A 27,214-nucleotide genomic window follows, 5' to 3' on the forward strand; every position below is an offset into this window, starting at 1 on the left:
CGCGATGTTCGGTGTCAAGTTTCGGAGAGTTTTGGGACACTTAGTCCCTAAATGAGAGCTTAAGTGTTGGAAAGTTGACTGTAGTCAGAGCAGTATAAAAATGACCTCGGAATGGAAATCCGATGGCTCCGTTAGCTCCGTTGGGTGAATTTGGGCTTAGGGGCATGTTCGGATTGTGTTTTGGAGGTCCGTAGCTAATTTAGGCTTGAAATGCCGAAAGTTGAATTTTTAAAGTTTCCGGTTCGATAGTGAAATTTTGATACGAGGGTCGGAATGGAATTTCAGAAGTTGGAGTAGCTTCGTAGTAGTTAATGTGACGTGTGTGCAAAATTTCAGGTCATTCGGACGAGGTTTGATAGGCTTTTTGATCGAAAGCGTATTTTTAGAGCTTTTAGAATTCTTAGGCTTGAATCCGATGAAAAATAGGTGTTATTATGTTGTTTTGAGCATTCCGAAGGTTGGAACAAGTTTGAATGATGTTTTAGGATTGGTTTGTAGGTTTGGTTGAGGTCTCGAGGGCCTCGGGTGTGTTTCGGATGCTCAACGGATCATTTTTAGTTGTTAAAAAGTTGCAGAATTGCAGGTTCAGCTGTTGCAGATATTTACACTTCGCGTTCGCTAGTGGACCCTCGCATTCGCGATGAGTTAGTGGAGGTTAGTGAAATTTTAGCCTTCGCGTTCGCGAGGAAGGCTCTGCATTCGCGAAAGGCTGGATACTTGTGAACCGCGCTCGCGATTGGTCTTCGCGTTCGCATAGGAGAAATATTGGCCTAGTAGAATTTACTCATCACGTTCGCGATGAGAGAAACGCGTTCGCGAAGGCTTGTCTGGGTAAATCATCGCATTCGCGAGGGCTTTGTCGCGTTCACGTAAGAGGACTTTTGCTCAACGTCATTTTTGTGCTTCGCGAACGCGAGGCCTTGACTGCGTTCGTGAAGAAGGAATTATATGCCTGGGCAGAATGTTTTAAAAGGTTTATTTCGCGAATTTTAGCCTAGTTTCCTCCATTGTTAGGTGATTTTGAAGCTTTTTGAAGAGGGTTGAAGAGGAATTCAAGGGGAATCACTTGGAGGTAAAATCCTTGACTTCATAACTCATTTTTATGTGATTAAAGACCTAATTAGTGGTGAGAAATTTGGGAAAAATGAGTAATTAGGGCTTGAGTTTAAGAGGCCTTTAAATGAGATTTTGAGGGGTCAGTTGGACTCCGATTTCAGTGTTCTTGTTGTGTATAAACTCGTGAGAGTACGAGATTTCTGAAAATGTAAGTTTCACCCGATTCCGAGACGTGGGCCCGAGGGGTATTTTGGTAATTTTACCTAATTTTGCGTATTAGCGCAGAATTTAATTGTAGAATCAGTTACTTGAAGTGTTATTTATATTATGAAATTGGCTTGAACATATTTGGATCATTTGGAGTCGAGTACTCGTGGCAAGAGCGTAGTTTCAGATTGATTTTTGAGCCGGTTCGAGGTAAGTGGCTTGTCTAACCTTGTGTGGGAGACCTTCCCCTTAGGATATGATATATTTGATAATTGAAATGACTTTTACGTGAGGTGACGAGCACGTATTTGAGCTAATTGTTGAAAATCTAATTTTTCCTTAAGTATTTCAATTGAGTTCTTTTTCCTGTTATATTCTACTTGTGAATTTAGCCTGTTGCTAGTTTAGAAAAGCATGTTTAGTTGACTTAATTGCATTTTTCTTAAACTGCCTTAATTGCATTACGTGAAGCATGTTAGGCTAGGATTAATTGTGTACTTGGTACGAAATTAGCATTTAATTTAATATTCTTGTGTTGCTACTGTGTGTTTTAAATTGGGACTACAGGACGGTTTTCCGGGAGATCCCATATTCGTATTGATGACCTGGACTGAGGTGCGGGATACCAAGAGATCCCTGACACGTAGATTGAGGATACCGAGAGATCCTCGAGATACCAAGAGATCCCTGACATATATTGAGGATACCGAGAGATCCTCGGGATACCAAGAGATCACTGGCATATATTGAGGATACCAAGAGATCCTCGGTATACCAAGAGATCCCTAGTACATGTTGAGGATACTAAGAGATCCTCGGGATACTGAGAGATCCCCGGTTACTTTCCTTGTGGTTTGCCTTCATCTCCATTTCCGTTATTGTACTCTTATTACCTTGTGTAGATTCTTACTGTATATTCTCAATTGTGCTGCTTATCTTATCCTGTCATCTTTATATTTATTTAATCTCAGTAGGGCTCTCACCTTCCTCGTCACTACCCAACCGAGGTTAGGCTTGGCACTTACTGAGTACTGCTAAGGTGTACTCATGCCCCTTCTGCACATGTTTTTCATATGTAGATCCAAGTACCGCTACTCAGGCCTATATTTAACACTGTTATTGCCTTATTTCTATTTTTAAATTATTTTACTTCCGCAAGTTTTGGTTATCTTCAGCAAGTTTAGGCTTACCTAGTCGTAGAGACTAGGTGCCGTCACCATAATTCACGAAGGGTGAACCAGGGTCGTGACACAATCATGAGAAATATATATGTTGATCACAAATTTTTTGGACCTACCTTGTCTCTTCGACCTCTATCCCCACCAAACATTGGTGAGTCTATTGTAGTACCTTGTTCAGTAACGGTCCTAAACATGATGGATTCAATACAATCTCCATGAGCAATCAATATTTCTTTAATGGGACTTTCCATCTTGTAATACCATTCTGATCCACCAGTGCCTCCCCATGGCTCCACCAATATTGAATCCGCTTGATCGTAACTCACTTGATTTTCCTTCACCTATATAACAAATCAATGACTCCATTATCAAATTTTATCCGAATATTGGTAGTATTATTTTGGTGTGGCAAAAAATAGAGTGAATATAGGAACAATCATGTAAAAGATGAGTAGGCAAGGTACCATTGTTTGCGATTTGCTTTGATTTTTTTCAATCCCTTTCTCTTAATATTTCTTATGATTATTCTATTTAAGTTATTCATTCTATATAAGGAGTTAGAAGAGTAACATAAGTCATTAGTTTTACGAAAGGGATCTGTGCTTGTGTGTAAGTATGAGGTCAAGTAAAAGAAGTAGAGGTGATTAAGAGGGTGTTTGGCTAAGCTTATAAGTTGGTCAAACTGGCTTATAAACACTTTTTGGCTTATCTACGCGTCTGGTAAAATTAAAAGTGCTTATAAGTTAACTGCTTATAAGCTAAAAGCCATAAGTTGGTCTCCCCCAACTTATCAAATTTCAGCTTATAAGCACTGTAAGTTTGACCAAAATATTTACTATGTTATCCCTAAAATACTTCTTTTTAAAACAAAATTCTTCGTTTACCCAATTCTTCTGCTGCATATTATTAATTTCAGCACTTTTATCCAAACACATAACTGCTTATTGTTTAAATCAGTTTCAACACTTAAAAGTGCTTTTAAGCACTTAATGCTTATCAGCTACTTTAAATCAGCTAAGCCAAACAGGCTCTAAGCAACGGAGGAAATAATCACAAGATATGTGAGAACTAGTTAATTTATCTGCCTTCGCACTGTCACAAAAAATTACTAGTGAGTTATTAAGTGATCATTTTATGAATTAGTTCATAAATAAAAAGGAGAAATATGACAAATACATAAACTAATGTTTCATATGTCTAACTTTTAATTTTTTAAGTCTATTTCATTTTCCTCCTTTCTGTTCGTTTTTAATTCCTAAATATAATGGGGAAAAAAAGGACAATTATTATTGTCATTGTTCTTGTACGAATTTGAAAAAGAATTGGAGGTGTTGAGCAAATACGAAGGTTCTTGAAGTTTTGAAGTTGAGATTCAAGTACTAAACTCATTCTAGATCCTTATTTGCTGATGAGATTCAAAAATGAAGAAAGAATTTCGAATATACTATTGTTGAAACTTAAAAAATCTCGAAGAACAAATAAAATGTTATGAGATAAAAGCAATTTAGTAAAACATGAACAAGAAATAAAAGCAATTTCGTAAAATATGAACAAGAAATAGAGATAAAGAGAAGGAAGAGATTTTCTTCTTCAATTGTGTGTATTTTCCTATTTATTACGAGGCCTTTATATAGGCATGAAAAGTGAAGAAAATATGTCATGGAATATGTCACTGAACATAGAAAATATGTCATTAAGCATTTGACATGAAGATTATGGAGGAAGAATAGACATCCACCATAATATGATATTTATCATAACACTCCCCCTTGGATGTCCATAAATAATATGCCTCGTTAAAACCTTATTAGGAAAAAACCCTATGGGAAAAAAAATCCTAATGAAGAAAAAAGAGTACACATATATGCCTTTTGGTTGCCTCGTTAAAAACCTTGCAAGGAAAACCCGGTGGGACAAAACCTTGTAAGGAAAAAAGAGTACACCGCGTATTAACTCCCCCTGATGAGAGCATCAGTTTACATCTTTCAGCCTTCGCATCCCAATCTTGTATACCAGTTTCTTGAAGGTTGACGTCAGTAGAGATTTGGTGAACAAATCAACCATATTATCACTTGAACGAATCTGTTGCACATTGATATCACCATTGTTTTATAGATCATGTGTGAAAAATAACTTTGGTAAAATGTGCTTTGTCTTATCTCCTTTTATGAATCATCCCTTCAATTGGGCTATGCATGCTGCATTGTCTTCATACAAAATTATGGGTAGTTTGTCACATTTCAAACCACATTTATCTCGGATAAGATATATTATAGACCTCAACCAAATACATTCTCGACTTTCTTCATGAATAGAAATTATCTCAACATGATTAGAAGAAGTAGCCACGATTGATTGCTTAGTCGAACGCCAAGATATGACAGTGCCTCAACATGTAAACACATAGCATGTTTGAGATTAAGCCTTGTGTGTGTCAGATAAATACTCTACATCGGCATAACCAACAAGATCGGGATTGCAATCATTGCCATAAAATAAGCCCGCATTGGTAGTCCCTTTTAGATAACACAATATGTGTTTGATTTCACTCCAATGTCTCCATGTAGGAGCAGAGCTATATCTTGTTAAGACATTAAGTGAAAATGTTATGTCATACCTTTTAGTGTTAGCAAGATACATTAGTGCATCAATTGCACTAAGATATGGTACTTCAGGACCAACAAGTTCTTCATTATTTTCATGAGGTCGGAATGGATCTTTATTTATATAGAGTGATCTCACAACCATCGGGGTACTGAATAGATGTGCTTTATTCATATAAAATCGCTTTAAAATCTTTTCAGTGTATGCTGATTGATTGATAAAAATTTCATCTTTCATAAACTCAATTTTTAGACCAAGTCAAAATTTTGTCTTTCCAAGATCTTTCATTTCAAATTCTTTCTTTAAACAGTTTACTGCTTTAGGAAGCTGCCTGGGAGTTGTAATGATATTTGAATCAACATACACAAAGATTATAACAAATTCAAATCTAGATCTTTTTATAAAGATACAAGGACAAATTGAATCATTCTTGTACCCTTGTTTCAATAGGTACTCACACAGGCGATTATACCACACGCGCCTTGATTATTTTAATCCGTATAAGGATTTTTGAAGCTTTATTTAATAGAGTTTTTGGAAACATTAATATGCTTCAGAACAATTTTAATCCTTCAATGATTTCCATTATACACATATCAAGTTTTCATGTATTGCCAAATTAAAACTTGAAATAATTATATCCACCATAAGAGAACATGTCTCCATATAATAAATGTGAGGATATTTACTAACTTTCTTGTGTCACATGTCATCTTTATGTCTATCGACATAAACCTTTTGCACAAAAACACATTTATACCTTCATTGGCTTTATACTTTTAGGTGTTGGGACTATCCGCCCAACTTCACATTTTTCAAGTGAAGTCAATTTTCATTGCGTATTTTTCATTTGGCCAATCATTTATCTGTCCAAATTTCATGACAGATTTGAGCTCAAGATCCTCGTCAATATTAATAATATTGAACGCTACATTATGTTAACAATATCGTCGACGATCATTTTATATCGGTTCAATTTTACACAATAAAAACATAACTTATTGAGATCTCTTTATCTCATTATTTTCAGGTACCTGAACCTCTCACATGAGGTATTACGAAGTGTTATGTCGTGGTGCTCTTCTAGAGCACTTGCCTCCTTATTATGACCATTTTGCCCCTATCCTTCTTCAAGGAGTTTTATCTTTGGAACCGATTGGTCTGTTACGCTTCATGCGTGCCATAGACTCTGTCCCTCATGGACTTTATTCTATTTGGAGCATTAACAGCTGAAATATGACATTTAGCTTTGGGTCAGCAAATGCGTTTGGCAATAATTTATAAATTAATTATCACTTGAACTTTAAGTTCATATTTTCTTGTACGAGGATCTATGTGTATTCATAATAATTCATTTCACGTATCACTTTCTCAGCTATCCATTTTCTCCCCCTAATGTTGGGATCACCAACACATTTCCCAACCTTCTTTGGGAACTCATCTTTGTGCATTGTGGTAGCATAATTAAATCATATAGCACATTTATATGTCTATATAGAAATTATTTGGTTCCTGACCCTGAACCGATTGTGATAGGGATAAATTTTCATAACTTGGCTAGATGCGTACAAGTACTGGTGCATATTAAATAATACATCTCATACCACATTTCATTTTTGGGAGTTTTGTTCTCATAACTAATGATTTAGCTATAATTGGAGGCATATAATTTCCACTAAACCAACTTGAATTTAAACCAGTATTATCAAGATAAATCATCATAATTAATATTCTGGAATTGTGCTCTAATAATTTGAGCAAGCAATCTTTCAAAAACCAAACTGCAAGTTGATAACAAATGCACATGTGACCATAAAATAGTGGCATCTATTAAAATCATATTAATAGTAAACGGTCCACATGGCAGGTGACTGGGACTATATATATCACCTTTTATTCCTTCCAGAAAATCAAGGGATTCAATCCCAACCTTTAACTGGTATATCATGAGAATAAGCAGCACAAGAGAATTCTTGAAGAATCTTCTAATCTTCAATATATGTCAATGTAATTCTTAATTAATTTTTCTCATCATAATCGAACCGAGATGGTCAACCGGTCATGCCAATTAATATTTGTTTTAGTAAACCTCTAGTTTACTTGTGGCATATGATTCCAGCATCATGCTTATATTTGTATAGTACAAATTGAAAGAAGATCGGGTAACCTTTTATATTTATCCGGTATGATTATAGAAATATGAAGATATTCAATCTTCCTTTCATTTATAGTCTCAATATGCCAATCACTTTGACTTATATATTTAAAACTCAAAAAGTTTCTTTTGAGACTTTACAATATCAATGTCATGAATAAGTTTATTTATCTGGGTGGTAATAAATTAGTTTTTTCGGAGTTCTTAACAACTTTTGTACTACAAGATCTTTTATCATACCATTCATATGGTAAATGTCTCCTTCACGGATAAAATTATATCATAATAAATTGTCATGGTCAAAATCATCATAAGCAAAATCATTTCTTGCTTTAACTTTGTCTTTAATAACTTTTATAAGGCATGACAAAATAATATTTGGCATATCACATGTACGCGACCAATGACATATTCATGTAACCACACAATAATATTTATTCTCTTTATTTTACTCAAACCTCCCTTAGAGGTGAGTTGTGTGGTATTCATATAATCATGAATTGCATGTCTTTATTCATTGCTTTTATCACATATTGCCACATTCAACTTTAGGAATGAGTTTGCATTCTCAATGCTTATCATAAGTCACATTCTCTTCAAGGAATGGATCATAATCAGCGATGTGCTTTATTATTTTCATACCAATTTGATGGTAAGCATTGTCTTCACATTTTGAAGGACTATTTTGAGAACCCTTATTGTTCTCCTTTTATAATCATAGTGATGATTATTATTATTTTGATATTTGGAATGCCCACGTTCATTGTTCAACCACTTGTCTTCATTGAAACTTATTATGCATTGCTATCACATTCACTTCAAGAATGGAGCAAATCAAGTGGGACAATTTTTATGCCTTTTCATGAAAAATATATTATTTTTCTTTAGTCATCATTATATCATCAATATGGTACATTGGGGGTCAAACCCAATGTCTTACCAATATAAAGGCATGTTAGGACATAATAAATTGGGACTCAAATCCAACTCTTATAATTATGAAGCATCAGGACTTGATCCCGATGTCTTACCCTCAATCAATGTCATAATAGGTTAAACAATATTGAGATTCATTCTCAAGCCTTAATTTCAATCACATGCCAAGAAAGTTATACACAACTAATTTGCAACTTAGCAAATCAAATTTGCTTTCTTAAATAAGTGTACAAATCTCAAATCAGCGTAAAACTTTATTAATTATTTGTAGCATCTATATGAAATACAATTGTTTGTAGTCAGAATATTTCTTCTAAATTCTATTAGAGTTTAAAAGGATCATAAAATCATTGTCATAATATTTATTGAGTCTCTCTCAAAAATATTGTTGTTTTCGGGGTATACCCTACCTATTGGATTTGATTTAACGCCATGACTTTCCTTCACTCAATTCAACCAAGCAATTAGTGAATAAATTTATCAAAAGTACACCATATAGGTAACAATACATAAATTCAGCATTTATATTACCTGAAAAGTGACATTATAGGTAACAATTTACCAGTTGTAGCTTGTGCATCATTCATATAAAATACTTAAAAATGGTAAGTCAGTAGCAAGCATCAAGTAGGTCATGGATACTCAAAAATACCTCTTCTCGTAGTCATACTAATCATTGTTTGCTTTTAAATCAACCTAGATAAAGATGTGAAGTATTTCTTTTTTTCTTCAAGATGATTTATGCTTTTAAACAGTATGACCAATTTTATTTTATTTTTTATTCCTTTTTTTGGTACTATATGCAAGTGTAAAAATCCAAAAGGAAAAAAATATATTCATCCAAGTAAAAAAAAAATGTTTAAAGCGGTAGGACAGATTGAAGATAATTAACACATAAATATGCATAAGACAATTTATATAAAATATCCTTGGTTACCATGACATGCATCATATCAACAATTAACTGCTACTATGATTTTCACATATAGAACTTCGAAAATTTTATTCCATTCATGTGATATAAAAGATGTAATATTAATATGTGCTTATGCAATACAGGTGTAGTACGAAGTTGTGTGCATATGAGATTTTAAAGGAATGACAAGTATAAGATAATCATACCTTCTTACATTTCATTACTTACCATATGTAGTTTCTCTTTACATTTAACCATGTGATGATATGTATGACTTCTAATTGTAATCTTTTCGGATGTAGGAAAATTTTTGTAGGTATATATATACAATTGGTTAGAGACTCGTGCTGATAACGTGTTATGAAATAAAAGCAATTTAGTAAAACATGAACAAGAAATAAAAGCAATTTCGTAAAACATGAGCAAGAAATAGAGATAGAGAGAAGGAAGAGATTTTCTTCTTCAATTGTGTGTATTTTCCTATCTATTACAAGGCCTTTATATAGGCATGAAAAGTGAAGAAAATATGTCATGGAATATGTCACTGAACATAGAAAATATGTCATTGAATATGTCATTAAGCATTTGACATGAAGATTATGGAGGAAGAGTAGACATCCACTATAATATGATATTTATCGTAACATAAAAGTGTTTGTTGAAGTTGTTGGTTGTTGGCCAAATTGATTATTGGGGTTTGGTGATGATGTTGTTGTGAAATTGTAGTTGAAATTTAAGCTTGATTACTGTGGATTTGGTGAATTTTGAGACCCAAAATTAATTTAAAGCTCTTGAAAATGTGTGATAAAATGTTCATGAAATGAAGTGTATTTTGGAAGAACGGCTCATGAAAATCGGTCCTGAGATTGATACATGGCAATTTCGTATAGGTTACAGTCTTTTTCAAAATTTTGAAAAAAATAAATTTAGAGGGAGTAATAAGACCCCAGAAAAGAAAAGGTGTGTGATTGAAACTTCGGTTATAAGTTGGGAGGGTACTTATACTTTTTCCCAACCAAAAAGAAAGATGATAAAGCATCTTTGACAGAAGCCGAGCTACGTGACGACGGCGACGGCGTGAGGCTTACTTTTTTTTCCAACCCATTTAACCCAAGGAAGTTCTTTCTCAATATAAGCACATTCACATTTTTTTTCCACCACCAATGAAAGACACTTGCTCTTTCCAAAGCAAAAAGGAGCTCATTTTCCCTCCACTTTCTTCCCTTCATTTCCCATTCACCAATCTTAATCCCAGCAATTATTTTAATAATTTATGTATTTTAGTATAATTGTTTAAGTTTGAGCTTATAATTTGGAGGGAAATTAAAAAAAAAACCAGATTTACATGTGGTAATTGAAAAATAGCCACAGTTTCAAAAACAATCGAAATTTAGCCCATTTTCATATAAAGATAAATCTGAACGAAAACACTGTTTAAAATTCAGAATATATTCTAACATAATATACTGGAGTTCCAACATAATATACTGGTCCAACATAATATGCTGGAAGTTCATACAGGGGTGCTCCAATATCCAGTTTATTATTTTGGAACTTTCCGTGTGTTGGAGTTCCATCATAATATGCTGGAAGTTCATACACAAGTGCACCAATCTCCAGTATATTATGCTGGAACTTTATGTGTTGCAGCAAAATAATGACTATTTTTCAATGACTTTACAAATACTGACTACTTTTCAATTACCAATCCGAAAATTGGCTAAACCGTACTATTTTCACTGTAATTTGCGAATAGTCCATATAAGTGTTCGGTTGAGCCTAAACAAAATTGAATAAAAACAAGGAAAATTTTCGTTCCTATACCATATAAGTAACTATATTACCAAATATGTTCATAGTTTACATATTACCCTTCATGCTAATAGTATTTCTACAAAATATAGACAATACATTAAATAAGGAATCATTGTAGTTGTAGGATTCCTTATTTAGGCTAGCTAAAATTGGGAAACTAAAAATTCTTCCAGATCTTCTACAACACAAATCACGCATATTCATAATTATCGTCAGATTCGTTTCAAAATTTTCATACTCTGTTTTTGCGATACACTCTGTTTCAACATTTTTTTCTGATTTCACAAATAAAAAATGACTAAATCTTCTATAATTCTTCTGCAACAAACGCAATTATGTCAAAAATCAGTAATACAAACAAAAGAAAAAGAGAGCAGCAATTCCACCATTGATAGCCATTAAAAGCTTTGAAACTTTAAATTCAAATTTGGGTTTTCAAAAATTATTATTTGTTTAGATTGGGTGTTGTTGAACATAATTGGAAATATGGTTTGGAGTTTATATCTCAATTTTGAGGAGTTTTGGTGAAGATTAGACTTGGTTTTGGTTGAATTTCGGATTGAAACTCGAAGAAGAAGACATGACATACATTATATTGCAAAAATTGTAGATAAATTGTAGACTGTTGTTTATTTATTTACATATTGTATGAAAGTTGAACAACATTGTATAAAAATTATATTTAAGTGGTATTATATTGTAGTTGTATATAACTTTGTAGAAATAATGTACGAAAATTGTAGATAAGTTGTATAATATATAATCAGTCGTATGAAAATTATTTTTACTATGTATAAATCAGATACAAAATATACAAAAGACATATTGTATAAAATTTGTATAAAATTTGTATATAAGTTTTATGTTATTGTAGTTGTATTTCACTGGGTGGAAATAATGTATGAAAGTTGTAGAAAATTGTAAATAAGTTGTATTCCTCTATAACGGGAGATGTTGGCATATCAAGTAACTTTAGTGTTCCAAACGAACATGCATGAAAATAAAGATAAATTCTTTTATGAACAGTTTGTAGAAATTTTGTAGATAATTTGTAGAAACATTGAAATTCTGTTTTTTCATATTAATTTTTCAAATGATATGTAGTTTTATTGTAGAATAAATGTAGAAAACAAGCCATTGTGAGTCTTATTTGACTTATTGCTCACATTCAACCTATTTTACAAATTCACGTCTCTTTAAATATAATGCATCCATACTTTCTTGAATTTAAAGGTATAACAATATATATAACTTAAAAAATATCTTCTCCTCTGCATAAGTTAGCTCCAAAACAGACGAAGTGGAATAACAAGCTCTCATCAAAACTTTTAACAAAAAAACACAAAGCTAAAAAATAATAGTCTACAATTTTTCTACAATTTATCTACAATTTCTGCAATATAATGTATGTCATGTCTTCTTCTTCTTCTTCTTCTTCGAGTTTCAATCTGAAATTTAGCCAAAATCAAGTCTAATTTTCACCAAAACCCCTCAAAATTAAGATATAAATTCCAAACCATATTCCCAATTATTTACAACAACACTCAATCCAAACAAATAATGATTTTTGAAAACCCAAATTTGAATTCAAAGCTTTTTAATGGCTGTCAATGATGGAATTGCTGCTCTCTTTTCCTTTCCTCTTATATTACTGAAATTTGGGATTGCGAGATAGAGAGAGACGTGGAGAGAATTCTCAATTCTTTGCAACAACATCCAGTCCAAACAAACAATGTCTTTTGAAAACCCAAATTCGAATTCAAAGCTTCAAAACTTTTTAATGGTTGTCAATGGTGGAAGAGTTACAGATTTTTGCTAGTTTTAGAAGAGGAAAATGTGGGTGTTTGAAGAGGAAATCGTGGGGATTTGGAGAGAGAAACTTGGGGGAGTGAGAATATATGGTTGAGTAAAATTAGGAGACTAATTAATACCATTAAAATCCTAAAATGGTACATAAATGATAATTAGGTATATAGAAGGTAATTATATTAAAAGTTAAGCATGGAGGGTAATATAGTTTACTTTATGGCATAGGAATGTAAAAATTCCTATCTAACAAAATTGCTCCTTTTTACTTGACCCCCCTTCCCCATATAACTCATTCCATTGTTTTAGCTCGGTCATCATAAAACTCTTAAAGCTTTTCATTAGTGATAGCGAAAATGAATGATTATTGAACTATAATTGTTTTATCTTACAGGGATAAAAGAAATATTTGGAGCATTAATTATATTTTTGTCCCGATATTATGGGGAAAAACTCGAAAAAATCAAACCAAACCAAAAAACTGAAAAAAAGAGATCGAAAATCCGACTATTACGAGTTTGATTTGGTTTATAGATTTAAAACCCCGACATAATTGGTTTAATTTGGTAAATAAAGAAAGCTACCTACCCAACCTATACACACACCTAATTTGAACATATTATCAGTTACCAAACAACCATAGAAGTTAGTCAATTTAATAAAAGAAGAAATTTTACCTTTCACCCATATATAGGAACTATAATCCATTATTTAGTTATTTAGTTTAATCGATTCTTCAATTAGTTCTTTTACTTAATATTTTATTTGGGTTTAGACCGTTAGGTGAAAAGTTTATTAGAAATAGTTATTCTTGACCTACGTAGATAGACACCTTAAACCAATATTACTAGCACAAATTAATTATGACATACCTCCAAGTTTGCTAATTCCCCTTTCTCTCTTTCTCCGTCAATTTGTTTTCCTCTTTCCATGATCTGATCAGGAGAAAGAAGTAAGAATACAAAGAAACTGAAGAAAGAAGCAGAAAACATTTTTGCAGATATAGCCATGCATAAAAAGTAGCAAGTGTTTATTAAAGAATATTTCCCCATCGGAGAACCAAAATTAAACACACTTTTCTTAAGTTATTAGAGACTAATTGACTAACTTTTTTAGTTGATGTTGAAGATGAAAAATCTGAGAAATGGCTTTAGAATGAGGCAACAAAAAGTATGGAATGGTTTCTTCTTTCTGTTCAACAAACCGACAGTTTGAGATAATAAGAAGTTGAAAATTCGTGTGGAGGAGAAGAGATAAGGGTATACGGGCACCAAAACCATGAGGTTAGGGAGAAAAATGACAAAAAGTGGTTGGGCATTAAATTTGAAATAAGTCTCTTAAATATATTTCCGAGTAGTTTCTTTAAGTTATGTAAAAGTGAGTAATTTTTTTATATTTGATAAATTGTGATGGTTAGATTTAAACAGCATTGTGAAATAAAAAGAGATCACATTTGAAGGTGCAGGTTATATAGTTTCTCCTATTTTGATCTATTTCTCGTGGCTAGTGCAGTACTTTGAGGTGCAATTCTTGTTTTTTTGCCATATTTCTAGTGTCCGAACAGTCATTAATGTTGTAGTTTCTAGGATTTGACAGAACTTTCCTCGAAAGACTGAAAATTTCAAGTCCTTGTTAGGCATGTTACACCATGAATTCTCTCAATGGACGAAGAGAATCATATAACTACTAAACATTATGAGATTTTAATCCCAAATAAGTTGAGATCAACAATATGAATTATTACAGATTTCAGCTCATCTTAAAGGCCGTTTGTTTTTATTAAGATTAGAATGTATGAATATGAATATACATGATGTATTTAAATTTGAATACTGAATACTTAAGTTTGTTTATTTTTTCCAATATCTTAGTATTTATAAATTATAGTTATTAAAGTTAATAATATAAAAATCAATTAAGGTAATGCAAATGTTGTATCCACAAATTAATTATTCGGTCCTAATAAATAAAGAGGTGGTTGATGGAATTAAGACTAACAAGAATGCATTTATGATTCCTGTATTTCAACCAAGCAAGGAAATAAAGTATATGTCTATCCTAACTGTGAATCTTTCCCCGATGCCCAGGTTAAAGAACTTGCTCTATTTAATCCTATATGCAATCTAGAATTCCCACTTTCGAGTTCAACTCTAGATTCGTAGATGGAATTTGTTGTTAGCTACGCACGGCAAAATAAAAAGAACACGATTAAATAAACAAAGTAATATTGAAAAATCAAAATCGTCAATTTAAACTTCCAACGTCAACATTCATGTAGCACCCATAATCCCAAAATGAGAAGAACCAGCCATACATAGTCATGATAGTCATCATAAGATGTTTGACAACATAAAACTACAAGTAGTACAAGAACGAAAAAAAAACTCTATGATTTTTGGCTCCTAAATTACTCTGGCAGCGTTTCTCCTTTGCTAGGGTCTAACTCCATTAAAAAAAAAAATGTTTAAGGACTATTTATATGTGTAGGAAAAGTCCTAGACGATTTAAACCAAGTCCAAGCAAAACAACGAAAAGTTGGCTTCCGAAATATGTTGGGTGTGCCGCACTTCTTATGGCACTGAGTTTGGGCGCTATGGTGAGTGTTGCGCACCAAGGATAGCACTGAAATTCGGTGTTATAGTGGGTGCTGAGCACTGAGGATAGCACTGAAATTCGGTGCTACAGTGGGTGCTAGGCACTGGCTATGGCACTGCTCCACTATTCCTCCATTCTTCTTTCAATCACTTCTATACAAGTAAACAACACAATTAGGCTCAAAACATCATAAGGCACTCTAAATATCACAATTATTATACTAAAATGCGAGGCAATTATCATCATATTATATGTTCTTTTAGCCAATTATCATATAGTTTCTAGGATTTGACAGGACTTTCCTTGAAAAACGACAAACTTCAAGTCCTTATTAGCATATTACACCAAGCTGTGATGAATTCTCTCAATGGAGTAAGAGAATCATATAACTACTAACCATTATGGCATTTCAATCCCAAGTAAGTTGATATCGACTTAAAGAACGTTTGTTTTTATTAAGATTAAAATGTATAAATATGAATACACATTAAGATGTATTTAGAATTGAATATTGAATACTAAATAGTTAAGATTGTTTATTTTCCCAATATCATAATATTTATAAATTATAGTTATTAAAGTTAATAATATAAAAATTAATTAAGGTAATGCAAATGTTATATCCACAAATTATTAGGTCCTAAAGAAGTGGTTGATGGTAGCTGTCTGGTGGTACTTTTAACTATTCCCGAGTGCAAATGGGAGAGGATGATCATGGACTTTGTGGTTAGCTTTCCATGTACTTTGCGAAAACATGATTCAGATTAAATCAAAGCCTGCATACTTCATTCTAGTTTACTCTATTGTTTCATGAGGTGCCCCTTTCTTTCATATCTAGCAAGGGTGCACATTTTACATCAAAATTTTGACAGCGCTTTCAAAAGGCTTTGGATATCAACTATAGAAGAACTAATTAAAAGAGATATGGTAAAATGACAGCCTTCTGCTGTTGTGATAGGTTTACAGTAGCTTAGCTTTCTGTTTTGATGATCTAACAGATTTATTGTCAAAGAACCAGATGAAGAATCTGATACACTTGGTACACAGTTCAATCAATGAACTCAAGCTAAGTTAAGTTGATATGGCTTCAGAAGATAAGGAATCAGCTCAGGGACCTGATTCAATTCCTTTGGGTTTACCTGACAGCAGTACGAAAGTCAATTGTCTACAGCTGGAAAGTGAGTGTCTGCTGTACTGTTTGCACTTTACACGCAAATAGTGCAACAAAGTACATCAGTCACTCCCTTTTGACCAACCAAGTGATTACATCATTCAAGTGATGTCATCCAAGTTGTATTAACAAAGAGTATTACAACAAAATATCACTTGAATATTTTGGAGAATTCATTCAAGCACTCCAAACGAACTCCATCAAGCATTCAATTCTCAAGTGCATCAAGAACAAAGTAGAACGCTACTACATACCAGTTCCTACAACAAGTCTTTTGTATGTCCTTAGTTGAGTTGTAACTTTGTAATTGTTCTTCATTGTAATTCCTACTTTGCTTATCTAGAATCTTTAATTAGGAACCTCTTAAAAACCATAACCTTCAGTGTTTGTATCGTGACTAAAGTTAGTCATGAGTTGAAATCTTCGTAATAGATGTATTGCAAAGTTGCTTGTAATAGGTGTATTACAAGTTAGTGAGAGATTAAGAGTTTAATTCCTAGATTGCATAGGTTGTAATTTGAAGTTTTGCTCATAGTGAAGTTGAAATCCTACCATTGTAGGTCGTGATTTTTTATCCCCTTGAGCAGGGATTTTTCCACGTAAAAGTTCCCTGTTCCATTTACTTACTATTACATTAGCACTCTCTATCGAAACCTATATAGGACTTGGTCTCTATATAGTTTGGTGGACTCATATATTCTATCATGATACATCGCCTCAATTACTTTAAACATAAATATAACCAGCTACCGAGTAGCAGAATGGGATAATTCTGTGCAATAGATTCTTCGCCCGATCCTAACCATCCTGCATTGGACTTTGTTATGTAATTCCTCTAGGTGATAGTTTCCCATGATGTATCATATTATTTGAGGAAAGTTGTTGGATTTCTTGTCTGTTTTTTCACAACTAACATAACAAGAGAAACAACTTGTGCATCTAAATTATCTACACTTATACAGTTTCACGACCCAAAAACCGACCCGATTGTGATGACACCTATCGTGAAACTAGGTCAGCCGACACAACTCCCGAATCAACCATTATTCAATAAAAGTCATTTTTATACCATTTATTTACCAATAATCTCATGAGGTAAGTCTAAATGAACACTGCGGAATAAATACACAAGCCCGACATCGGGGTGTCACTAATCATGAGTATCTACTACAACTGTCTAACAACATAAATACCAACATGGCTGGGAAAATCACAAGAATACAATAAGAAAGAATACGTAGGGAGAAAAGCAGGGTTGCGATCGCCAAGCTACTACCTTGCTAACTCCGATGAACCTACCACCGAGCTCAGAAATACCTGAATCTGCACATAAAGAGCATGGAGTAATGTGAGTACGCCAACTCAGTAAGTAATAAAAGTAAATAAAGACTGAGCAGTGAGAAATCACTTAAACCACGTCATAGCACCACAGTGGTTACAGTATATTCCCAAAACAGGATACCATTCAAATCATTTCGTTAAATTTCCAACTTCAGTAAAATCCTTTAGAAAATATCTTTATAACTTTTTCAATAGGGGTTTAATGAAATATATAGTGAAAGTGATGAAAATCATAATCGGCCCCTCGGGCAAACATAATTCGTATACATCCCCTTTGGCAAACAGAAATTTCATAACCATTTCATAACATAAAAATCTCAGAGGAAGTAACAAAGCCAAATCAGTGACTAAATTCCGAACACCTCGTAAAAACTTCAGTTTAAATGAAAGTTATTTAAAGCATTTGTTTAACATTTTCAATAGAGGTTCGGTCTAAAGATGAGTGAAAGAAGTAATTTAATCAATATATTCAACAGAAACTCACTTTAAGGAGGAGTGAAAAATAGTAAGTTCATAAACAGGCCCCTCAGGCAAACCATCACTCCTATACATGTATATATAGCCCCTCAGGTAAGCCTCTCAGTCACTCATGACTCAACTCTTATCAATCAGTGCTCACACTCAGCACTCACGCTCAATAGGTACCATATAATAACCGATGCGACGTGCAACCCGATCCATATATATAGTTGACTGCGCTCACTGGGGGTGTGTAGACTCCGGAGAGGCTCCTACAGCCCAAACGCTATATCACTGTGGCGTGCAGCCCGATCCATATATATATAGCTGCAGCGTGCAGACCGATCTATAAATATATAATCCCCACAACCAGGCCCTCGACCTCTCTCAGTCATTAAACTCACAATCAGACCCTCGGTCTATCTCAGTCATCAACCTCACAATCAGGCCTTCGGCCTCTCTCAGCCATCAACCTCACAAGTCACTCGAACTATCAGTAAAACAGGACGTTCAGCTCAAAATATCATTTATAGTATCAAAATTTAGTAAATAAGTCTGAGTTAAGAAATCAATAAAACACAGCATGATTGAATGCAATTATTAAGTCAAAACAGTGAGGAGCAGTAGTTAAAAAGCCCCATAAGGGTCTAAAATAGTTGGCATGAGACCCAAATATGACATTCCACCCAAAACATAGCAATATTTTTCGAACACGATGATATCAAACAGTTTTCAATCAAATACGCGGCTTAACAGTCGTACGGGACGGACCAAGTCACAATCACCAACAGTGTACGACTCCACGCTCATCATCTAGCATGTGCATCACCTTAAAGTAGCACAACAATGTGAAATCCGGGGTTTCATACCCTCAAGGCAACATTTACAATCATTACTTACCTCTATCCGGTCCAAACTCTAGCCCGCGATGCCTATCCCCCTTGAATTGGCCTCCAATTGCTCCAAATATAACCAAAATCAGATTCATACCATCAAAATATGCTAAGGAAACAAAGCCCACTCGAAAATAACCAATTTACATCAAAAATCCTGAAATTGGCCAAACCCGACCCCCGGGCGCACGTCTCGAAATCCTATAAAAAATCACATCAACAGAATCTTTACACTCTCATGAGTCTACCCATAACAAATTCAGCAAAATCCGACCTTAATTGCCCATTCAAATCCCTAAAAGAACTCTCAAACGTTTCCTCCATTTTCCCCCAATTTCCACTCTAATTTCTCAAATTAAATGATGAAATTCAAGACTAAATCATGGAATTAAACCAAATATGAGTGAAGAATACTTACCCCAATTGCTTCACTGAAAATCTCCTCAAATTTTACCTTCTCCCGAGCTCTCCAATGGCTTTGCCAAGAAGGAAGTCGAGCTCAAATATAAGTCTCGCGATCAAGTTGCGGATATCTTTACGAAACCTCTCAAGTTTGAAGATTTTTAGAGATTGAGATCAATACTTGGAATGAAGAAAAAAAATCAAAATTAAGGGAGAGATTTATAGAACCCATTTAAATAAATAAAATAAAGAAAAAGAGAAAGCTGGCAACAAGTTGCGACCAGAGACAACAAAGTTGGCAACTTGCAAACTTGAAAATTGCAAACCAATGCATCTGATTGGTTAGAGAGGGTGGTTCTCTTCCTGTAAATAGATGTATTTTCTTCTCAGATCAAGTACACCAAAATAAGAGAGAGCGCAATAGAGCGTAGAGAGAGTAATCCACATATTGTAGTCTGTGAGATAAATAGTGAGTGTGAGTAATATTATAGTGAGGTATTTAAAAATAAAGAGTGTTATTTGTTTCGAAGTTGTACTAGTCTCTTGGCACTACTAAGTTGTAATATTATAATGAAAATATTGCTCCGCTCGAGAATTGTATATTTACCCCGTTAAAAGATTTGATGTCTTTGCTACTCTCTTGTGTTATTGTTATATACCGTGGATATTATTCTAACAGCATCAAGAATATCAACTTTCCAGTACTGGATAGATTGCTAGTATTTTCTAACTGTGGCTTCTTTGACTTATGAGGTGAAGTTTTGAGCTTATTGAAGAGAAGTTTGTCTACGAATAAAGATTGACTCAAGGTGATGCCTTGGTAGGCAATCTCGAAAAAATTAACTTATTAGGTGAAGTTTTGAGCGGTCACCAGATGGTGGTAGCCAATGCAGGGAAGGCAAAAATCTAGGGAATTTACAAAGCAGTGGAGGTCTTGATTAATATGCTTAGTGATCTGAGAAATTGATCACGCCCAATTATGCCATATAAAAAGGACACGCGAACGTTGCAAATATAATCTGAATATTTAGTTCAAAGTCGAACCCACACGGAATTAATCTATCAATTACTTTTGTTAGACTTACTAAATTCTACGGAATCAACTTCCCAAACGTTATAAATAACAATTGAGGGTATTTCTGCTAACTAATAATGAAAGTAAATTAGCAACTGAAAACTAACTATGATTAAGTTGTAAACAATTAAGAGAAAGATCTAATGTTATGATTTCCCCTGTTGATGGAATCCCTTCCGATTATGTTTCACATAGATTCACCAAATATTCTCTATCAATCATGAGCACTCTTATTACCGTAAATCTCTCCCGAGTAATTACGATAATTTACTAAATGCACTCTCCCGAGTTATGCTAGCTGGCTTTATTTATTACAGTTCACTTTAGATTGTACCCAATGCTTCATTATCCCTAATCCCACCTTTAAACCCTCGATTATTGATCCCTCATATACTTTGGGAGTGATGTTGTTTAACAATTACCTAAATATGCACTCTTTCCCGATTTATGCACATTAAATAGGCACAGCTAATTGAGGATCCTATCAACTAACTACAACAAGAACGTAGTTGAGCAAATAGAGATTAAACTGGACAAATTATATTAACATATCAAGAAGTTCATCCTTCAATAGGTTCCATCAAAACCCTAGACTAAGAAATTACCTACTCATAACAAAATAAGATAAAACTACTAAATTATTCACAATGGGTAATTGCAATAATAAAGAGAAGATAGAAGAACTCTAATATTTTGTTACTCTTCTCACACTTGTTCTTGCCTCCAAAATAAGCTTAAACATGTCTTGGGCGAGCTTCTAAAGTTTGTAAGGGTTTGGAACAAGTTTTTCCCGAGTTACACTTTGGTCCCCAAATTTATGGCACGTGAACAGTTCACCGCGGTCGCGGCAAGACCGCGACTCAACCGCGGTGAACGCTGAACATTTTGCCTCGAGTACTTAATCTGCCGCGGTTCCACCGCGGTTCTATCGCGGTCATGGTGGAATTCACTCAGTCCATTTTTTTGCTTCTTTATGCACGGGTACTTCTTGGTTGGGCGTTTTCTTCACATTATTGACTCCAAAACACTCCGTAGTGCTTTCTTACTTAGATTATTCCCTGCGAAGCAAAAGAACACTATTTAGAGCATTTTGTTATCAATTTGACTATAAAACAACAATAAAGCATGGTAATATTAAGGTGTAAATATCATCTATATAGCCTAATATCAACACCCCATACTTAAATCATTGCTAGTCCTCTAGAAATCCACCACACTCTATCAAAGTTCCTTCCCTAAGATTTTCCCTTAAAGACTCACACCTTGAACAATTTACCAAAGTTGCACCTAGTAGTGAACAACCCTTGCCTTAACAGTCGAATCTCTCGTACCATGCAATATTCGCACTTACTTAAACTACTCTATACAGAAGTCAAGACTTACCTTTCCTTTATGAATCACATGCCCTCACATCACACAAGAGAGTAGTTCCACAATTAATATGATACAAACACTTAGGAACTCAAATGGACAAAATTCGCTCACTCTCCAAAAGAACATTCACATGCCACAAAGATGCACCGTAGGTTTTTCCTTAGTGTAGTACTCGACTAATCGAGCCTATCCAGTCTAAGATCAAATAAGACTTCATTTGGTTGTAATGTAGGCTAAGGGATGAGTAGGATATATTTGGATATAGTGACTAGCCTCCCTAAGCACTTTTAATACACAACACATTAACATTCCATATCATTCTTATGTCAACCAGACATTCCCCACAATTTATTTATAACAATCGATTCCTTTAGGCGCATTTGCCTCAAGCTACCACTTATCAACTACTATATTTTTTTTGTGGCACGTCTTCTTTTATTCTTCAAAGCTGCACCTTTCCTCTATTTCATTGGCTCCACTTAAAACCAAACTACCACCCCACACTTTAACTTTTGCATATGTCAAGGTCATTTTAGTGCTCCTGGGAGGTAAAAGGGTTCAAACAGAAGGCTATTCAAACAATTGGGTAAGGATCGCAATGTGGTTGCCAAAAAAACAGGCTTATAGGCTCAACGGGGTTAACTAAGATGTATTACATTCAGGTGGGTTTATGTTATATATATCTGGCTTAACAAAGAAATGCCTATATCACTTCTAAGACTGAATGAAGCTACTATTTCACTTTGCAAACACACAGTGCAAGTTCTAGGCATCAAATGTAAAGCATGGAATACAGTATAGATCACACACACATGGCATATGACTCACTCCGGATTGATTTATCAATACATTCTCTTTTGAGCGTTCAAGTCAGCTACAAATATACAACTTTAAGCCACTTTAGCAAGAGTCAACCATTGAGACTAGGCGTTACACTCTAGTTTCGATTGTGTTCAGGTGTACTAATGCCAAGGGATTCTCTTTCTATTCAGTTCGTTGCCCATCAATGCTAAATAAAACTAAAAACAAAATAAACAAAAACTACCTACACTCGGTTCAGGCTAAACCCTTGGAAAAGAACCGTGGCCCAAAGAAAAACAAAGGGGGAGTTACTACACTACCTACAAATAAAATAAAAAATCTTTTTGGGATTTTCTCTAGACTAACTTCCCTCCAGAACTGTCTCAAATATCCTTCATCAGGAAGAGTCCTTATATATCTCTTTTTGTTTTTTTGTTCGACTTATGTCCCTCAAGAGACCTGTCGAAAGGTGTCCGTCGTTGGGCCAAGTCAAAGTTAATTACATGATCCTACCCTACCAATCAATCAAAAGTAAAGCAACAACATACAAAGTTACATAATCTCTTTACAATAACATCATACAACAACAGCCATCCCCCACCCCACACTTAAAAAATATGGTATGTCCCCATGTCAAAAATAAAGAGCATAGTAAGGAGGGGGACTTCCCTGAAAATCAATCCTGATTAGAGATGGTGCTAGGATCGAGGTGACATGCTCGTCCTAGCGCTCGAAGCCATCCCATAATCTTCTTCTCCGACTTTTCCTGTTGAGTGGTCAGAGTCTCAACTCTGGTGCCCAAGTCTGTGACAGAAGTGCGAAGACTAGCCATATCCTGCTCCAGGGCTATCATGCAGGTACTACGACGGGGCTGTGAAGGGCCCGACTCATCAACTCTTGTAGGTGGTGGGATCTCAGCTGCCTCAGCATTATCATCATCAGATTCATCATCTGATTCATCAACATTCACCAGTGGCTCTATCCCAATTCTGATTTTTCTTGCGAGGAACGTGGCTTTAAGTGGCAATTTCCCATCAACTTTAGGGTCTTCAGGGACTCTAGCAAGACGGCACAACCTAGTGACTAGAGAAGGGAAGTAGAAGCCTTTGAGTAACTTGGGTGATTTAATGAGCATCTCATCATGGAGAAGCCGGGTCATATCAAAATCCCTGTGGGCCATGAAACAGTAGATCGCTGCCGCCCGTGGTAGATTGACATCAGTCGTATTGCTGGAGGGTAACAGCCGACTATTGATAATGGTGAGCCAACACTTAGCCTCCCAATTGAGACACTGGGAGTTAAATGTGATCCAGTGCTTTATCCATATGTACTCTCTGTCTCGCACACAGATAGTCTCAAGAAGAGTTCCCCACAAGGCACCTGTTCGGCTAAAGGTACGATAGTCATCAGATTCCCCCTAAACACTGGCAGCCGGTACACCTTGCGGATGGACTCAATGGACGCATTTACCTGTGTATTCCATACAGTAACAACTCCATTCGCATGTTCTGGGAAGTTAGCATAGAACTCCCTTACCATCTGAACATTGGCCTGCTTCGGTACCTTGAAGAAAATGTCCAGCTGACACCTCCTCAACTCATTGAAGATATTCGGGCATTCCACCTCTAAGGCTTCTCGGTCAATATGCACCTCATGTAGCAATTTCTTAGCTGCCTTTACATTGTACCTATCCGCCGCCAGTTTGGAGACAAACTTGGTGTTGTCAAACTGTGGTGCACTGGCTTGACCCCTAGCTCTCGAGGAGCTTCCCGATCCACTAGCGGAGGACCCGGTGTTGCATCTCTTCCTAGATGGATTCATTGCACCTGTCAAACAGAGAAACGCCTATCAGTGAGTGTGTGAAATGTGTGACTATGGTAAGTTACTCAGGCTTCACCACAACCAAGTCACATTAGCCCTTATAACTCCATTGGGGCAATTTCCCAAACACCTTGTGGGCAAGACAATTTCTTCATACAGATAGCCCAAATGGATATATCTAAGTTTCTCCCAATTCAAAGATTCTACTATACCATCATACCCCAAAATACTTCATTCAACACCCACAAACATACACTTTTCCACCACATTATACACACAGCCCCTTTACCAGTAAGTCCAAAAATGAAATTCAAAAGAAAATAATAAGAAAACTAACAAAAATCTACTAAAAATCACTACACACTTACAAACTTTAAGCTAGCATACAACTACAACAAAATACAAAATAAAAGGTGGGGGGGGGGAGGAATTACATACCTGGATGGATGAAGGAGTGAGAAGAATTGAGATGGAGGAAGTAGTATGAGTGAAGAAGAAGAAGGAGAAGAGAGGGATTTAGGGAGTTAGGGTTTAGAGAGATAAAGAGAGAGATGGAGAATTAGAGGAGGGGGTTCTGTAGTTTGGGGAAATAAAGGAGGGGGGTATTTGAAAATAAAGTAAAACAAAAAAAATTTCGAATTTCTTACCTGGGCAACACGATTTTATGACTTACCGCGGTCCCACAGCGGTCGCGGTGGGTTGAATTTCGAAGATAGTGTACTAAGCCTTCACTGCGGTCCCACCACAGTCCTACCGCGGGTGCGGTGGATTGCCCAGTTATGAGGCAGAATCTTCGCCTCTCACCGCGGTTCTACCGCGGTCGTGGTGGTTTGCCCAGTTTTTTTATTTATATGAAGTTACATAAGAAAACACTAACAACAACATTCATGGGTTGCCTCCCACGCAGCGCCTGATTTAGCGTCGCGGCACGACGCAGACATGAGCATTTAAGGCTCGCTCGACCTCTGAGGTTCCGTCAAGTGGATCTCTGACACTTCCTTTGGTTCTTTTATGCCCATGTATAGCTTCAATGTCTGCCCATTGACTCTAAATATGTGAGAGTTTTTCTCCGAGGCAATCTCCACAGCCCCTGAAGGGAATACTTTGACCATTCGAAATGGACCAGACTTAAGCTTACCAAGGAACAACCGTAATCTTGAGTTATAGAGCAGTACCATGTCCCCGGGTTTGAAATGTCGCTCAACAATGTTCTGGTCATGCAACCTCTTCATTCTTTCCTTGTATAACCTTGTGCTCTCAAAAGCCAGATATCCGAACTTGTCGAGCTCATGCAATTTAGTGATTCTCATTGTACTCGCAGCCTCAATGTCTAGGTTTAGCTGTTTTAGTGCCCACCAAGATTTGTGTTCAAGTTCCACTGGCAAGTGGCAGGACTTCCCAAACACCAACTTATATGGTGACATACCAATTGGTGTTTTAAAAGCAGCTCTATAAGCCTAGAGTGCATCATCTAGCTTTTTTGCCCAATCAGTTCTTGTGGCATTTACAGTCTTGGTCAATACACTCTTTATCTCTCTATTAGACACCTCACCTGTCCACTGGTCTGTGGATGATAAGGGGTAGCCACCTTGTGGCGTACATCATACTTTGCTAGTAACTTCTCGAAGGCTCGATTACAGAAGTGGGTGCCTCTGTCACTGATAATCACTCTCGGGGTCCCAAAACAGTGAATATGTTCTTCTTCAAAAATCCCACCACCACTCTTGCATCATTAGTGGGCAATACAACAGCTTCTACCTATTTGGACACGTAATCCACAACAACAAGTATGTACTTATTGCCAAAGGAGCTGATGAAGGGTCCCATGAAGCCAATCCCCCCGACATCAAACACTTCCACCTCTTGAATCGGGTTCATGTGCATCTTATGATGACAAGAAATGTTCCTGGTTTGCTGACATTCATTGCAGCCCTTCACCCATTGTTGTGTATCTTTAAACACTGTTGGCCAAAAGAAACCGGCCTCTAGCACTTTCGCAGCTGTCTTAACTCCTCCAAAATGCCCTCCACACGCCGATACATGACATGCCTGTGTTGATACCCAATTTTCCCTATATTTTTATGTATAAGATACCTTTCAAAATAGCATGTATATGCATATATAGGTATACCCCATGGTCCAATTATTTTTCCCTAATTTTTCCCTAATTTTTAAATCAATTTACTGCCCTATTTTATCAAGAAAACCCCAATAATTATCCCTAAAATTATCATTTTGGTGATTCATTTATTAGAGTCTTATGTTTATACTGAAATATGGCTAAGATAGTTTTTATATGTTTTTACAAATTTATTTGGTATTTTTAAGGATAAAATTGCATAATTGCAATATTAGCCATTTTTAGGTTTAAATTCGTCTCGTGTTTATAAAATAGGGTCTTATATTTTTAAATTGTTAATTTTATATTATAAACCATTTTAGAACTTTCAATTTGTTTTCAAAAATTCATTTACTATTTTTATAAATTAAATGGGAAAAGGGGCTATTTAACTTATAACCAGATTTGGCTTTATAATCAAGCCTAAATTACACCAGGCCCCAACCAAAATTAAACCAGCCCAAAGACCCAAGCCCAATCTACCCGA

The 27,214-nt window shown here is 35.3% G+C and overlaps 2 protein-coding genes across 4 annotated transcripts in view; both read right to left on the reverse strand.

Annotated features, from left to right (window-relative positions):
• Positions 1-13,979, reverse strand: part of LOC104246706 (putative late blight resistance protein homolog R1B-16) — a 36,489-nt gene extending 22,510 nt beyond the window's left edge. For 2 of the 3 annotated variants that reach the window (XM_070168448.1, XM_070168446.1), the window contains exon 1: positions 2,561-2,647. Coding sequence is in view for 1 of the 3 variants with exons in the window: in XM_070168445.1 (XP_070024546.1) it covers positions 2,561-2,785; positions 13,549-13,608 (285 nt within the window). In the remaining 2 variants the exon portion in view is untranslated. Of the gene's footprint in view, positions 1-2,560; positions 2,786-13,548; positions 13,612-13,784 lie in introns of those variants that run through there. The other variant, XM_070168445.1, reaches the window with a different exon arrangement.
• An 11,576-nt stretch (positions 13,980-25,555) lies between these two features.
• LOC138886243 (uncharacterized) lies at positions 25,556-26,032 on the reverse strand. Its single transcript, XM_070167307.1, has one exon. The coding sequence runs from the start codon at positions 26,030-26,032 to the stop codon at positions 25,556-25,558; it is 477 nt and encodes a 158-aa protein (XP_070023408.1).
• Positions 26,033-27,214: the final 1,182 nt, after the last annotated feature.

This window comes from Nicotiana sylvestris, chromosome 2 (genome assembly GCF_000393655.2).
Source record: "Nicotiana sylvestris chromosome 2, ASM39365v2, whole genome shotgun sequence".
Taxonomy (NCBI): Eukaryota; Viridiplantae; Streptophyta; class Magnoliopsida; order Solanales; family Solanaceae; genus Nicotiana; species Nicotiana sylvestris.

Coding starts and splice junctions, on each gene's coding strand:
- LOC138886243 (XM_070167307.1), bottom strand. CDS start 26,032: ATGTCACCATATAAGTTGGTGTTTGGGAAGTCCTGCCACTTGCCAGTG.